Source organism: Athene noctua, unplaced genomic scaffold, assembly GCF_965140245.1.
Source record: "Athene noctua unplaced genomic scaffold, bAthNoc1.hap1.1 HAP1_HAP1_scaffold_82, whole genome shotgun sequence".
Lineage (NCBI taxonomy): Eukaryota > Metazoa > Chordata > Aves > Strigiformes > Strigidae > Athene > Athene noctua.
In genome coordinates this window covers 89,916-103,517 of record NW_027437569.1, presented here as the reverse complement: position 1 = coordinate 103,517, position 13,602 = coordinate 89,916, and the positions used below count along the sequence as shown (strand labels likewise).

The window sequence follows — 13,602 nt, the reverse complement described above, 5'->3', positions numbered from 1 at the left end:
GTCTTCAATTACTGCGTAGCTACAACAGAGAGATATATAGGGCAGACACCTATAACGTGTCTCTGAACGCAGGAAATACCACACATTCAAAATTATGCAACTGTTCACAGAAGCGTTTCAGAAATAGTCGAACTTCATTTCGATTTTTCTTAAATCACCAACAGCATTTTCAAATGCTTATTAGCAGCTACTTTTATCTATCCATTTTAATGGAATAGAACTTAAGTAAAAGCTTCCACAAGTCCTTCTTAAGGGTTCAATATTTCCACCTTTCAGCAGTTTCTTAGAACTAAAGTAACAACATTCTACACCTTCTAAACCAGAATTTAATTCTTCACTTTTTTGTTTTAATTTTCTTCTCTAGATCCTTTTCTGTACCGCTCCTCCCTTCTCCCCTTACAATCTTCTGTCATTTTTCTCTCCTTTTCCCACCTTCTCTGCATTTTTTTCTTCCTTTTCCCCCTTCTTCCCTCTCTCCATCCTACCTTTTCATTCTTTATAAAAACCCTTTAAAGGCTGGGAGAAAGGACAGAGGTAAACTGTCAAGAATAGAAAAGTTGCAGCCAAAAATTGCTATTACCCTCTAATTATTTTCTCTCTCTGGTATTGTTCCCATTCGACCCCATCCCAGGCACAGCTGTGCCCGGCCCTGAGGAGACGAGGGGCTGTTATAAGCGGTTCCCAGCAATGGGGAGGGCAGGAGCCAGGCTCCTTAGCGTTATCAGTCCTTCTCTCCAGAGACCGGCATACAGCCCGCGGAGGGGGGTGGAATCAGAAAAATTCAGAAAAACTGGCAATATCAGCCTACACTATCAGAAATACAGAGCATAAAAATTGACACGGGGAGAGGTAAGCAGGGGAGTGCAGCGACCCGCAGGCCAGCAGCGCGCTCAGCCCGTGGCACAGCTGCGGGCGCACACAGGCTGACGTGCTCCTGCTTTTGACAGAGCTGGGGAGGGACTATCACACAGCAGCAACATCTACGCCTTCTGAAGAAAGACCCGGCACAGCTCATACTTTGAGCTTCAAACCCGTGTCCTCAGAGGTCACGGAGACACCATGTCACTGCCCTGGCATCGCTCTGGGGCTGGGCACATGTTCAGCCTTTCCCAGGACACTTGTGCCCTGGCCACCAGGGATCAGGTCAGACCTTACAGGCTGTGACACAGCCCAGGTGCCAGAGCACATCTGGGGTCAGTAGGTATTATCTGCACATGGCTTCAAGGAGAAGAGCACAGTGCCACGCACAGGGATTTGATCCAGCTCTGGGCCCCAGCAGCCCCTTCCCAGCAGGTGCGGGGCTGGGAAGCTCTGTGGGCACGTGGAGCCCGACCACGGCCCCTCCTGCTCAGGAACGGCCGCTCCCTTCCACGCATCACACGGTGCTCGGCGCCTGGGGAGCTCACAGCTGACGGGGCTTTCTGCTCAGCTATCCAGCTATTCTGCCTTCTCGCCCACTCACTGCAAAGATTATCAATTTTCCGGATTCTCGAGTTTAAAAATATCTCCCCCGAGGCATAAAGGAAGAGAGGCGGGTGGGTACAGTAGGGGTTCCCTCAGTGGATGCACCAAGGGACCAGGCACGAGAGTCACCGACTCACGTCATCCCCAGGACAGACAGACCCTCTTCTCCTGCCAGGGAAACGTCCACGTTGCCAAACACCAGCACACGCTGTTGCCGAGGCTGCGGCCTCCGATAAGCCTCAGCAAATGCCTCTGACCTTCCCTTCAGCAGTTGGTCCTGAACTCTGGGAGTCACAGTGCACTGCGCCTTCAGCAGCTCCACCAGTCCAAGCAGCACCCTTTACAGAATGAAGCACTTTTTACTTTTCTTTTTACCCAAGGATATCCCAATCTCACCTTCAGTTATTGCATTTATAGTGTTCCCTCTTTGCAAGAGAATTCACTGGGTTTCAAAGTACACGTTTGCCAAGACCACAGATCAAATGGTCCTAAACTGCTTCGGATGTCTGAAAGGGAGAGATTTGCATATTTGTTTTTCTTTAATCACATCTATCCTTCTTTTCTCCTCTTAAGCAAGCCCACCTTTCATGCCTAACCACTTAGGGCCAACAGGAACACTTAGAAAGGTCGCTTTGTTGTACTCATTCTAACATTTCACAGTACCTTGTTTTCCCGAAACAGGGTTATCTATCGCCCGGGACTTACCCGCATTGCATTCTGCAGAGCAAAAGCACTTCCTAAGGTAATGAACACAGAGCATGTTGTCAAACAAACAAACAAAAAACTCTATTCCCCTTTAAAAAGAATTTAAAAAATCAAAATTCAGTCATTTCTAAATCCTGTAGTACATTCTACCGATTCCCACGACTCCTGAGCTATGAGCTGCATCAGCCCGTCTGTGTCTTTGCACAGTGACTCCGACAGCCCGCGAAGGGCACCGCAGAGATTGCCACGAACTGCGGGGAGCTCTGAGCCCAGGCTGCAGCGCCCGGCGCTCACTGACACACAGAAATCCTACGGGACCTGTATGCACCTAGCGCCTGCAGCCATCCTGCTCCTTTCTTATTGAAAAGGATCCAAACGTAGATCTATAAACCCAATTTCTAACGAAACTGAGAGATCTCCAATACCTGCTCTAAACATCAGTGTCTTCCCAGAGTCAACCTTCCAGTTCTTTACATTTCTCGGGACAGCAAAGTAAACAATGATTAACACAAACTATTTTGTGAACAAAGATTTCTTCTCACCCGATGTAAACATCAGGAAAAAAACCCCAGTAACCAGAAAAGTGACGGCTCACAGATTAATATTCATGTGTGAATTTACATCGATGTTTCACATTAATCTGATTTTGTTTAGACAGTGTAAACTAATACATTTGAAAGTATATTTTCACAAGTAGTTTTCAGTGGAAAACTTGATAAAAATTAAAAAGTATCGGAGGCCTGACTTTAGCAGGTCCCAGGCTTGACCAACGGCCTTTCACAGCCTGGGCTGAGGACAGGATTGTCACATTCTACGTTGCCAGGACAACTTTCATACCGCCAGCTTATGACTGGCCCAGGTTTTGAATAGAAAGATACAGTTATGAACTAAATCTGCCTTTCTATCTGAAAAGCAAATGAATCTCCAAGAGCCCAAAGAAATCCAAACCCCACATAAGCCAATGTATTAGTTGAAATCCTGAACATAAGCCAAAATGAATTTGCCTCACATCAACAGTTTCCAGACTGGACAGAACAATTATTGCAGGCTTGTATGAAAGACTGTACTACTGCTCACTGAGTGCACAGGCGAAGGAATTACACACCTTCTGAACAATCCTACCCTGCCCTGCAAGGAGCTTTATGATGCTGAGCTATAGGAGACTAATGGACACGACCGGAGGTTTAACAAACTCATGCTGTGCCACAGAGGAGAATCTAGATTTTTAAGATTAAAGTTAAAGGCCTGATTCTCATTGCCTTCAGAATGCCAACTGAAACTCCGAGGTCAATTGTACTGTCATCGCATAGAGAGAAACCAGCTCCCTCATGCCCCAAGCGATGCTGAGCTTTCCATGGGGAGAGATGCTCTTCCTGTGCCTCCTCCTCCCAAGAGTCTTTTTCCTTTATGTTTGTATTACAAAACACACAACTGCCTTGGGAATACCTTGCACAGTCTATTAGTAAAGCCACACCCATGTCTAAAATGTGCTTGTCTCCAAAAATATATGGACAATTACCTGGCACGTTAGCTGATTAAAAATACCGCTGATAACAAACAAGTTTTGAACCACCAGACAGTTCCAGGCAGTCATCGCTTCCCACACCCTCCACACCTTCACAGCTGAAGTCACACGCTTCTCCTCATGTTCATAATCACAGGCACCTTACACAAAGCAATAAATATTTACATACGTGCAAAATAACGCACAGAAGCAGCTCACGAGCCCCCACAGCAGGGAGCAGCACTAGAACCGAGAGGCTCTCAGCGCTCACGGAGCCGTACAGCGCTGTGGCACAAGCACAAGTGCAGTGCCAAGATGCTGCTCGAGAACACGCTCTGCACTGCTGACACCTGGGATCTGACCAAGCATCACCTCCCTTCACACACTGATCAGGATACCTCCTGACTAGAGGCACTGCTATCCTACCCAGGAAAATAACTACCTGTAACCAGCTTACAAGAAAATCTATTCAAACTCTCCACGGAACAGTGTGATTCCTCCAGCTCCTATCACAGGCTGGTACACAAAGTACATACATACTGGTACATAAAGAAAAAAACATTAACGGGGAAAAATCTCGGGTTTGACCTTTACCAGTAAACCCAGCGCCATCCACTGACACCGTGTTTCTGGAGCCCTGTCCCCTGTGTGTCCGCTTGGAGCTCCGCACAGCAGCAGGGCTCTTCTCAACCCCGGGCTCTGCCCAGGGACACGAGAAGTCACAGCGCTGCCAACTCACAGCAAAGGCTCCAGGCTCTCGTCCCTGAAGCAAAACCCTTCAGATCTGCACTTAGGCATTTCATACAAAATCCACCAGCAATCCAAACAGCGGAGCACGCCATAAAAACAACCCCAGCTGCTCTCGGTACGTGTGCAGCTGGGCACGTGTTACCAAGAGCAGAAACCCAGGGTCTGGAGCATCGCTTCACCGTGGGTGTATCCCCGAAACACACGATCACACAGATCCTGGCACCACTGCCCGGGGTTCCTCCTGCACCAAAAAGAATCCTGACACTTCTCTACGTTTCCTTCCTCTTTACACCCAGCAGCAGCCAGGGCATTAATTCTGGTTTCTCACCCGTTACACTCTTCCCTTGATTAAAGTGTTTTACAGTAACAGCCACCCCAGGCCAGACTCTAACCCAGATCTCCGGGAACCTCGGCAGATGGGGTCTGGAGGGGAACGCCCGGTACCGCCGGGAGTCTGACAGCGGCGTTCCCTCGAGACAGCTCACCTCCAGCTTTCCAAACCCCCCGAAAACACCCACCGTCCCGGTTAGACCGGGAAGGAGCGAGGAAACGAATCCTTTGCTCAACCTCACTCTTGCCCAAAGTGCAATTTCCACGCGGCCTTGGCGCCCAGAAGCCCCCATTTCACTCTCATTTTTTTAACTCTCCTTTGCCCTTTTGATCCGCCTCTCGCCCACTTTCTCTCTCCCACCAACACGCGCAGACCCTCCGCAGATCCCCCCCCCGGCATGTTCCCGGCCGCCCGCCCCGGGTCCACACACAGAGCCCACGGGAATCCCCCGCCCGGAGGAACCGGCGTCCCGGGACCGAGCGGCCGCACCCGGCCCCGCTGGCCCCGCCGGACCCTCCGGCAGCGCCGAGCGCCGCAGCGCCGACACCGAGACGCGGCGAGCGGAGCGAGCGGCCGGCAGCGGCCTCGGGGCGACGGAGCCACGGCCGCGGCGGCGCTTCCCGCCGGCCCCGCCCGGAAGGGCAGGGGAAGCTCGCGCTGGGGCCGATGGCCCCCGCGGAGCTGGAGGAGGTGCCGCTGGCCGGGGGCTCCAGCGGGGACCACAGGGCCCTGGCAGCAGCCCCCGGCCTTGGCTGCGCTTGGGGACCAGCAGCCCCCGGTTCTCGGCCTTTGCAGAGGAGACGACGCGGCCTCCGCGGGGGGGTGTCTGTGAGCCCTGGGCAGGGCTGGGGATGCCACCTGGAGCCAAAGGCTTGCTGCAGCCTCCTCTGCCGGCCTGGGGCACCTCGGGGCGGCCCTTCCCTCCAGGCACCTCCCTGCAGCCCAGAGGTTGTCCCCGACGCTCGCTCGGAGCTCAGGGGGACGAGTGGCACAATGTGCGTGCCGGGAGCAGGGGAGGGAAGAGGCACGAGGGCTCCACGCCAGGTCAGACAGCCCGGGCCAGGGGCTCTCCCTTTCCCAGGCAGGCTCTGCCCTTCCGCTCCCACGCGCGCACACGAAGACACCCCCTGAGATCCGGTACCTGTCCGGGCCTCAGCCCCTGCCCCACGGTTCCCCGTCTTACTGATTTTATTAACAACTGAAATTAAATTGTGTTTGATTCTAATATAAGTATAGAATTGAGATATTTTAGAAAAAATAATTTTACATTTATTGTATTTTGAATCTAGCAACCGACTGCTACTCTAAACTTCCCCGTACAGCCCTGTGCCAAGGCTGAAGGGATTGGTCATGATTGTTTAGTAGGAACGGTTAGAACCTAGGTAACAAAACACGAGGTGATTTGTAAACTGATTTATAATACATACATAGGACTAGAAGAATGCAAGGAGTTGTCAAGGTCCAGGATTAATGGGAACTGAGGGCAGTGACCGTAACAGCTTGCAGGTACCTGCCAAGAAAACCGTGTCCTTAAGCAAAAGGTGATTCCGGCCGGGGGAGATCGCGACCGCTGACCCACGGACCACCTACTCACATTACACCCCAGAGCCATTTCTAGACATTTCTAACCTCTACTGCGCAGAATCGGAAATAGGAAGAGAATATGTTCATGATTTCTTGGAAGCTGTGTGCTTATACATGAAGACCTAATGAATATGTAGGAGTAAGTTCTATAGAAGGTGTATGATTCTGGTGCCTGGCACGTGTTGTTGGTGAGAGCACTCCCCTACACGTCCGGCCGTCAATAAAGGAGTGTCTGCTTATCTGCGTCAAATTGGTGTAGGTAAGTGCTTTTATCCCGGATTTCGGTGACACCCAGAGCTGCCTCAGGCAGACACCAGCCCACCGGGCTCCCAGAGCTGTCGGGGGGGGCAGAGGTCCCAGGAAGGGCCAGGGGGCAGAAAGCCAGCCTGCCCCCAGCTCTGCTCTGCCTGGGAAAGCTGAGCCCAGCCCAGCCCAGCCCCACCTCTGCGGGGAGAGCAGCTGGGCGAGGGGCAGGGGGAGAGGGCTGCCTCCAAACCCAGCTCAGCTCCCCTCGGGGCTTGACGCCGCTGCTTCTGCCTGACAGGAGTGACTGAGGAGCTCCTGGTCCAGCTCTGCTGTGGGCTTGGGAAGAAGGACACAGACCTGCTGTATTCAGCCTAAGAATAACTGCTGTATTGAGACAAAGGGTGCAGCGGGTGGTTGGGGGCATCGGGAGCAGAAGGGGTGGTCGGGGGCATCCAGAGCTTTAGTTCAAAGGGCTGCTGTTTCTTTTTGACTTCGATCAGGAGCCGCCCCTGCTTCTTGATGTGTTCCCGGCAGAGGACATGGTCATCGTCATCATCGTCAGAAGCAGGAGGGTCTGGAGGAGAGAGCAGAGAGGAGCAGGTTGGGGAGGGTCTGCGGGGCCACCTCCGCTGTGCCTGTGTCCCTGGGGAGCTGTGGCCCGTTTTGGAGGGCTGGTGGCATCCCAGAGAGCCCCGTGCCAGGCCCTCGGGCACAGGCACTGTGACGGGCTCTCCCAGCCCAGCGTCCCAGGGTGACCTGCAGGGCCTGGGGATGCCACCGCTGGGGTCCCCCCCCAACACTGCTGGGGCTTCCCACCAAGGTCTGGAGCTGCGGGGCGGTGGCTTCACCTCCGCTTTGGGAAAAAGGGCCGTGAGCTGCAGAAGCTCCTTGTCTGCTCCAAGAGCCTCCAATCAGAGGAGGCCACAGGCAGAGCCAAGCACTGGTTCTTCACCCTCAGGGCAGGGGATTTTGAAGACGAGGGCCCCCTCCCTGCCCCACAGCATCTCCCCTTGTTTCTGCTGGGGCTTAGCGCTTACCACCCCAACAGTTGCCGTCGTTCTCCCACATCCCCACCTAAAACCACGCCCCGTGCTCAAAGCCTTGGAGACAGCCAAGGTCAGACCCAAGGTCTGGAGGCAGCTCCTGGGTCGGGGTCTGCTGGGACAGTGGGAGACAGGCGAGGACGCTCAGAACTGCCTGTGGGCAGGGGCTGGGACAGGCGCTGGGGGACGTGTCCCCGCTGTGCTCTCCTACCCTTGGTGTCCTCCAAGGAAATCTTCAGGCTCCGGGGAGCCTGTGCCATCGTCTGCTCCAGGAGATTTCGGACCTTGACAAAAGTCTGTGAAAGACACCCTGGGTTAACTGCTGAAGGGGAGGGGGTGTTCAAACCCAGGGGTGCTTCACCTCCATGTCCCCATGGGGGGACACCCCGCAGCGCCCAGTGCCCCTTGGGGCTGAGCTGCGCCACGGCTCTTCCCCGGGGCCACGTCCGTGCTCCCATCTAGGAGGACAGCTTGGGACGGGCCACCTGGGAGAGCCCTGTGCGGGTCCCCAAAGACCACCGCAGGGATGGAGCCCCAGCACGCACCGCATTGTCCTCGTTGAGGCTGTGGCTCTCGGGGGGCAGGCTGGCCGTGCGCTGCACCAGGTACTGCAGCTTCTGCCTACAGTGCTGGAGCTTCTCCTGCGTACTCCAGGCCTGGACAAAAGCGTCCTGCAATCGGAGAGAGAACAACTACGTTGGTGGGGAAGAAGAGTCTCTTGGGGTGACAGTGGCCGCTCCACACATCACTGTGCTGTGCCGCTGCACCCCCAGCACCGGCCGGAGCCGTGCTCACCCCCGCACCGCACGGGTACCTGGCCGGGCACCGTGATGCCACGCAGCAGGACGGCCAGGTTGTTGACAGCGTGGTCAAACTGGAGCAGCAGATCCTCCTCCTTCAGCATCTGGGCTCGCATCTGCTCCCGCCGAGCCTCCTCCCGCTGCAGCTCCCTCCTCAGCTCCTCCTCCAGCTTCCTGCAGCCAGACACATTCACATCCATACAACTGCATCAGGGTGCAGAGACACCCCACATCTGTTGCCAAAAGTGCTCGTCTCACCCCCCGCACCGCCTGCAGAGCAGAGATGTTGCCTGCAACCCAACCCCACGCTGCTGGTCCCACTCCCCACGCCAGGCAAGGAGCAAGGGTCCTCCTGGTGCCACCCGCAGCGGGAGCTTTGGGGGCTCTGCCAGGCCCAGCGCTGGGGGAGCACTCTGCTCAGGAAACCTCCCAGAGCAGGAGGGGTGGGGGCTGCAGCAGGACGGGGGAAGAGGGGCCCTGTTGGGACACCCAGGATGCCCACATCCCTCCTCCAAGGGTGGTGGCCCAGTTGGCACGGCTGTCCCGAGGCCAGCAGTACCTGAGGGTGTTGGGGGGCTGGCGACGCTTCAGCTCATCGTGCTTCAGCTCCAGCTGGTGCAGCGTCTCCTTCAGCGCCTGCTGCTTCTCCTTGCACTGCTGGAGATACCGCTCCAGGTCCGCCGAGGCCTTCTGCTGCTCCAGGAACCTGCCAGCCATGTCCTGGCCAGGGGAGAGCACGAGGACTCAGCCCGTGGCCCTCCTGGAGGGTACAGGAGCCGGGCCGTGGCCTCGGGGAGGTCTCTGCCCCAGGGACTGCTGCAGGTTCATGGCATGGAGAAAAGCAGCTCCATCCCTGCCTGCACAGGAGGGGTCTGGGGGGCTGCAGGGGCAGAGCAGAGCAGAGCACCCCACCGGGACACAAGGCCAGCAGAGAGGTCTCGGCTCAGCCCTGCGTTTTAACGGAGATGGGTTTTACTTACCCAGACGTGGGAGCACGGCACCGCAGCCTTGGCCTCCTCCACCTTTTTGGTGACCCAGGCCTTGTACTCCTCCTGGGACTTGGTGTCCTCCAGTTGGGTTCCTGGCGTGGGAGGGAAGCGTCAGGGAATGCTGCCTGCAGCTGTGCCCACGTCACACCCCCCTGCACCCCGCCAGGCACTCACCCGCAAGAGGGTCCTGCAGCTGCAGTTTCGACAAGTCCACGGCGAGCTTGTGCCTGGCTTGCTGCAAGGATGTTCAGCGTCAGCCCCCGAGCTGCTGGCACCCTGGGGGAGCTGGCCCTGCAGGCCCCCCACCCACGGGGGGCTCCGCACTGGTGCCTGTCACCTGCCCGCAGCCCTGCCTGTGCTGGCCCCCCCAGCTCACCTCTCTCAGATGCCTTTTTAAGAATTCCTTGAGCTGCAGCTTCTGCGCGGCCTCGGAGCGGCACCAGAACTCTCTGTCCGCCCGCATCTGGGTTTTTAACTTCTCCACGTCGCCCTGCAGCGTATCAGAGAAGGGAAAATTAGCTGCGGAAGCCGGAATGGACCTTTGGGAGCCAGCTGAGCTTCTGGGATGACCAGTGTCAAAAAGGACACCTGCCCTCCCCGTGCTGAGCACGCTGCCTTCACCGTGGCTGGCGCTTCGGGCAGGCTGTCCCCAGCCCCAGGGCACTCTGGCCCAAGAGCGAGACCCAGGAGGAGCTCTGGAGGCAGCCGGGTGCCGTGGGCAAGCCCAGCTCAGTCTCTGTTGCAGGAAGACTCCCCGGCCAGCCGGGGCGCGTGGTGCTGTCGGTGGGCTCTGGAGTGTGGGAAAGGGCCCCACGGTGCCCCGGGCCATCTCACCTTGGTTACAGCAGCCGCTCTGCGGGCATCTGCAGCCACGAGCTCTGCATCTTCCAGCTCCCTATGGTAGCGTTCAGCCGTCCCACACAGGAGGTCCAGGTGCATAGGCAGGTGGTCCAGCTCCTGGGACAGAGAGAGGCACAGCACGTCACCCCACTGAGCCCCAGGGGTCCCCCACACTGTGACAGGGGGTGGAGGGAGCAGGAGGACCTGGCTGATGCGGGGGGGCGTAACACCAGAGCAACCCCTTGGACACCTCGTTGCCTTGGCAGGGGGAGCGGGTGGGACGATGGCACACAGTGAGGAGGGGCTCACCTTCCGCAGGGCATCCCGCACCTCCACGTACAGGGCTGTCACCTTCTGTGCAGCCTGAACTTTCAAGAGCATCTTCTCGATGCTGTTCTCCAGCTGGCGAATGGCCTGGGGCAGAGACAGGAGGGGGGACACGGGGTGACGCCACGTGCCGAGCCTGGAACCCACCGGGGGGGTGCAGGGCTGGGATGAAGGCCCCTCACGGGTGCTGCCACCCCAGGAAGGGGCCCTGGGTACCTGCAGCTGCGCCTGCTGCTGCTTGTCCTCCTTCTCCACAGCCTGCAGGCGCTGCAGCCGCCTCTGCAGCTCGTCCCGGGCTCGTCTCCGCTGCCTCACCTGGTCCAGCAGCAAGTTACAGGTGTTCACCCGCGCATGGATTTCAGCCCGGAGCTTCTCCTGGGTCACCTGCATGGACATGGGAGCGTTGGCCAGGCCAGAGGCAGGGCTCTCTGGGCACCTTCTCACAGGAGAAGGGTCCTGTCTGGAAAACTGCCCCTGAGGTAGAGCTACAGATGCCAGGACATTGCTGCAGGACATCGTCGCTCCCTTGGCAGGACGGGCTCTTGGAGAGCTTTGCTCTGGGGGGCTGGTCGGGCTAAGGCAGAGCTGGGCAACTACTGAGGGCAGCGCTGGGTCAGGCTTAGGGACTCTGCACAGCGCAGACCCGGGGCTGGGCGCCAATAAAATCCATCGATTGGTGCCCCAGATGTGGCTGCTGGCAGAGAGCGGCGGCACTGCCCTGTCCCTGCAAGAGACCCCAGGGAAAGGCAGCTGCGTGGGGCCAGCACCCCTTGTCCCCACGGCCTTACAGCCAGGTCACAACCCGGGGACAGGTAGGGGAGGGCAGAGAGAGCTTCTCTCTCCAGGGATGCAGCTGGAGCCTGCAGGAACCCGGGCAGCCCTGGGGACACGCAGGCTGGGACGGCCAGGAGCTCTGCTGGGGCCAAGGATCTGCTCGGGGAGCTCCAGGGGGTCCCTTGAGCGGTGGAAGGGGACCCACGGCACCACACGGGAACACCCCGTGTCTCGCCGCACCAGCCCCGTGGGGCTGTCCCTGTGCCGGCCCCCGGCCCCTCCGCCACGCACGCTGTTCTTCCCAGCGCCCCGGAGCCCTGGCCCCCAGCGAGCAGCCCCTGCCCGCCGGAGCCTGCCATGGCCTCCTGCCTCTCCCCGGCATAGCCACACCCGAGGGCTCCTGCGCTTCGCAGACCTGGGAGGTGGTGAGCTTGGGCACCGGGGGCAGGAGAGGGGCAAAGAGAACATCCCCCCAGCCTGGGGACGGTCACATCCAGAGGAAGCCGCATGAGGGGCAAGGGGGGCGCTGTCTCTGCAGGGCCAGCACAGGCAGGGGCACAGTAGACGGGACCTGCCGGTACCTTCTGGGCGCCGCTCGGGGCACGGACGTCCTGCACCGCCTCACACAGGCGGGGCAGCCGCTCGCTCTTCTGCTGGAGCTCTTCCCCGCAGGACCACGTGAAAGCCTCCCTCTCTTGCTCTGCAGGACACGAAGGTGCTGTTGGGACCACGCAGGACGATGGGGGGACCGAGAGCCCCCCGCCCGCCCCGTCCCGTCCCCGCGCAGCCCAAGGGGCAGCACCTTGCAAGGCGATGACGGTGCGCAGATCCCGGGCGTGCTGGCTGAGCTTTGCCTTCCGGCCCGGCACGGAGCTGGTGCTCCTGCCTCGGCCCTTCAGCCCCGCCGCGCGTGTGGCATCCATCGCAGCTCCTCGCGCACTGGAGACAGCCCGGGCTGTGGCCACGGGTGGAGCCCAGCTCCCCGCGCCCGGGAACTGTTGCCGGGGCACGGAACAGGTGAGGTCATAATCAGTTACCGAGCAGGCGAAGGCAGGGCGGGCAGGGGAGATCCCCGCTCTCCTTCCCATCCCCGTGGCTACGGCAGCTGCCACCCGCCCAGCCGGGGGAGCCCCCCAAGCCCCGCCAGAAACAGGGCGAGGGGCATTTCAGGGAAAACAGCTGCACACCCGTACCCAAACACGGCTCCGGCGCTCTCCTGCGAGCTGCCAGCTTGTCTCAGATGCCCAGAGGCGTCTCCCTAGATACGCACCTTTGGAAATGTCAGTTCCTCACTCAGGAAACGCTGGTGCAGGGAGTTACGCTCCGCTTGGAGCGGGCAAGAGCAAACCAGCTTAGATTTAGTTTCTGTAACTCGAGATCTTCACCCTGTTGTGCTCCAGGTGCTGGCCACAGAAACCAAGGGAACAACTCCCCCCCTGGGTTGGTCTTCCCAGGAAGACCGTTTTGCCAAAGAGGAGGTGCGAGCTCATAGCCAGCAGAAGTCAGTGCTAACTGCAGAGCTGCGTGGGAAAGGGCCTGTCTGCCCCTTCCCCACCTGCCTTCTGACAGGGTGGGAGCTACACACACGTCTTCCAGGCACCCAAATTAACAGTTTTGGTCCGTAGCCCATTCAGTGATAGACATCAACCAGCTTTTCAGAACTATTAGACCTATACAGGCCACGAGATTATCATAAGAATACATTATTAAATCAGAAGGAAATTGCCTGGTTTCTACCATAATCAATCTGCGTTGACCATAAGATAATGTAAACCAGTCCCGCAGGGAAACAGACCGACAGATATCCAAGAGCCCTGCAGAACGGCCCTCAAGATCCAAAGCCCCACTTCCCAAAATTACAGGCCAGAGACAAGTCACAAATGACTCAGTGCTTCCCCTTCCCAAGGGGCACAAAGCACAGTTCCATACACACAACCACACAAGCTGCTCTTCCAGCAAAGCCTCGTGCTTCGCACCTGGGTCTCTTCCGCACGCTGGTTTACAGCAGATGATGTGTAACACCCCCCCTCCTAAAATCCACCAGCCCACTGTTGTTCCGGTAGTGCTGACCCTCACAGGGACCCAGCCTCAGTGACCCGGGTCAGGATGAGCCCCCACATGGGGAGCACCTGCGGGCACAGATGCAGACCCAGATGCCCTGCCGTGAGCCGCTGGCACTGAGGCTCCAGCCAGGCCGGTGGCACAAGGAACATCCTTTCCTCTTGCCAAAGCTTAACCGTGGTGT

At 57.9% G+C, this 13,602-nt stretch overlaps 1 protein-coding gene across 1 annotated transcript; it reads right to left on the bottom strand.

Moving 5' to 3' along the window:
- Positions 1 to 7,600: 7,600 nt before the first annotated feature.
- Positions 7,601 to 12,280, bottom strand: LOC141955030 (coiled-coil domain-containing protein 183-like). Its single transcript, XM_074895089.1, has 11 exons — positions 11,939 to 12,280; positions 10,800 to 10,967; positions 10,566 to 10,670; positions 10,251 to 10,373; positions 9,793 to 9,906; positions 9,591 to 9,651; positions 9,408 to 9,508; positions 8,987 to 9,147; positions 8,442 to 8,631; positions 8,173 to 8,298; positions 7,601 to 7,923 (listed from the first exon to the last, which is right to left on the bottom strand). Exons 1-11 carry the CDS (start codon positions 12,278 to 12,280, stop codon positions 7,702 to 7,704), a joined length of 1,713 nt encoding a protein of 570 aa, XP_074751190.1. The 3' UTR covers positions 7,601 to 7,701.
- Between the last annotated feature and the right edge of the window lie 1,322 nt (positions 12,281 to 13,602).

What these genes read in the sequence shown, in the direction of transcription:
- LOC141955030 (XM_074895089.1), bottom strand. Translation starts at nt 12,280, where the DNA reads ATGGATGCCACACGCGCGGCGGGGCTGAAGGGCCGAGGCAGGAGCACC. An exon ending in GAGCGGCTGCTGTAACCAAG is followed by an intron (nt 9,907 to 10,250) that starts GTGAGATGGCCC and finishes GATACGCTGCAG; the next exon opens with GGCGACGTGGAGAAGTTAAA. An exon ending in GCCTCAACGAGGACAATGCG is followed by an intron (nt 7,924 to 8,172) that starts GTGCGTGCTGGG and finishes TGTCTTTCACAG; the next exon opens with ACTTTTGTCAAGGTCCGAAA.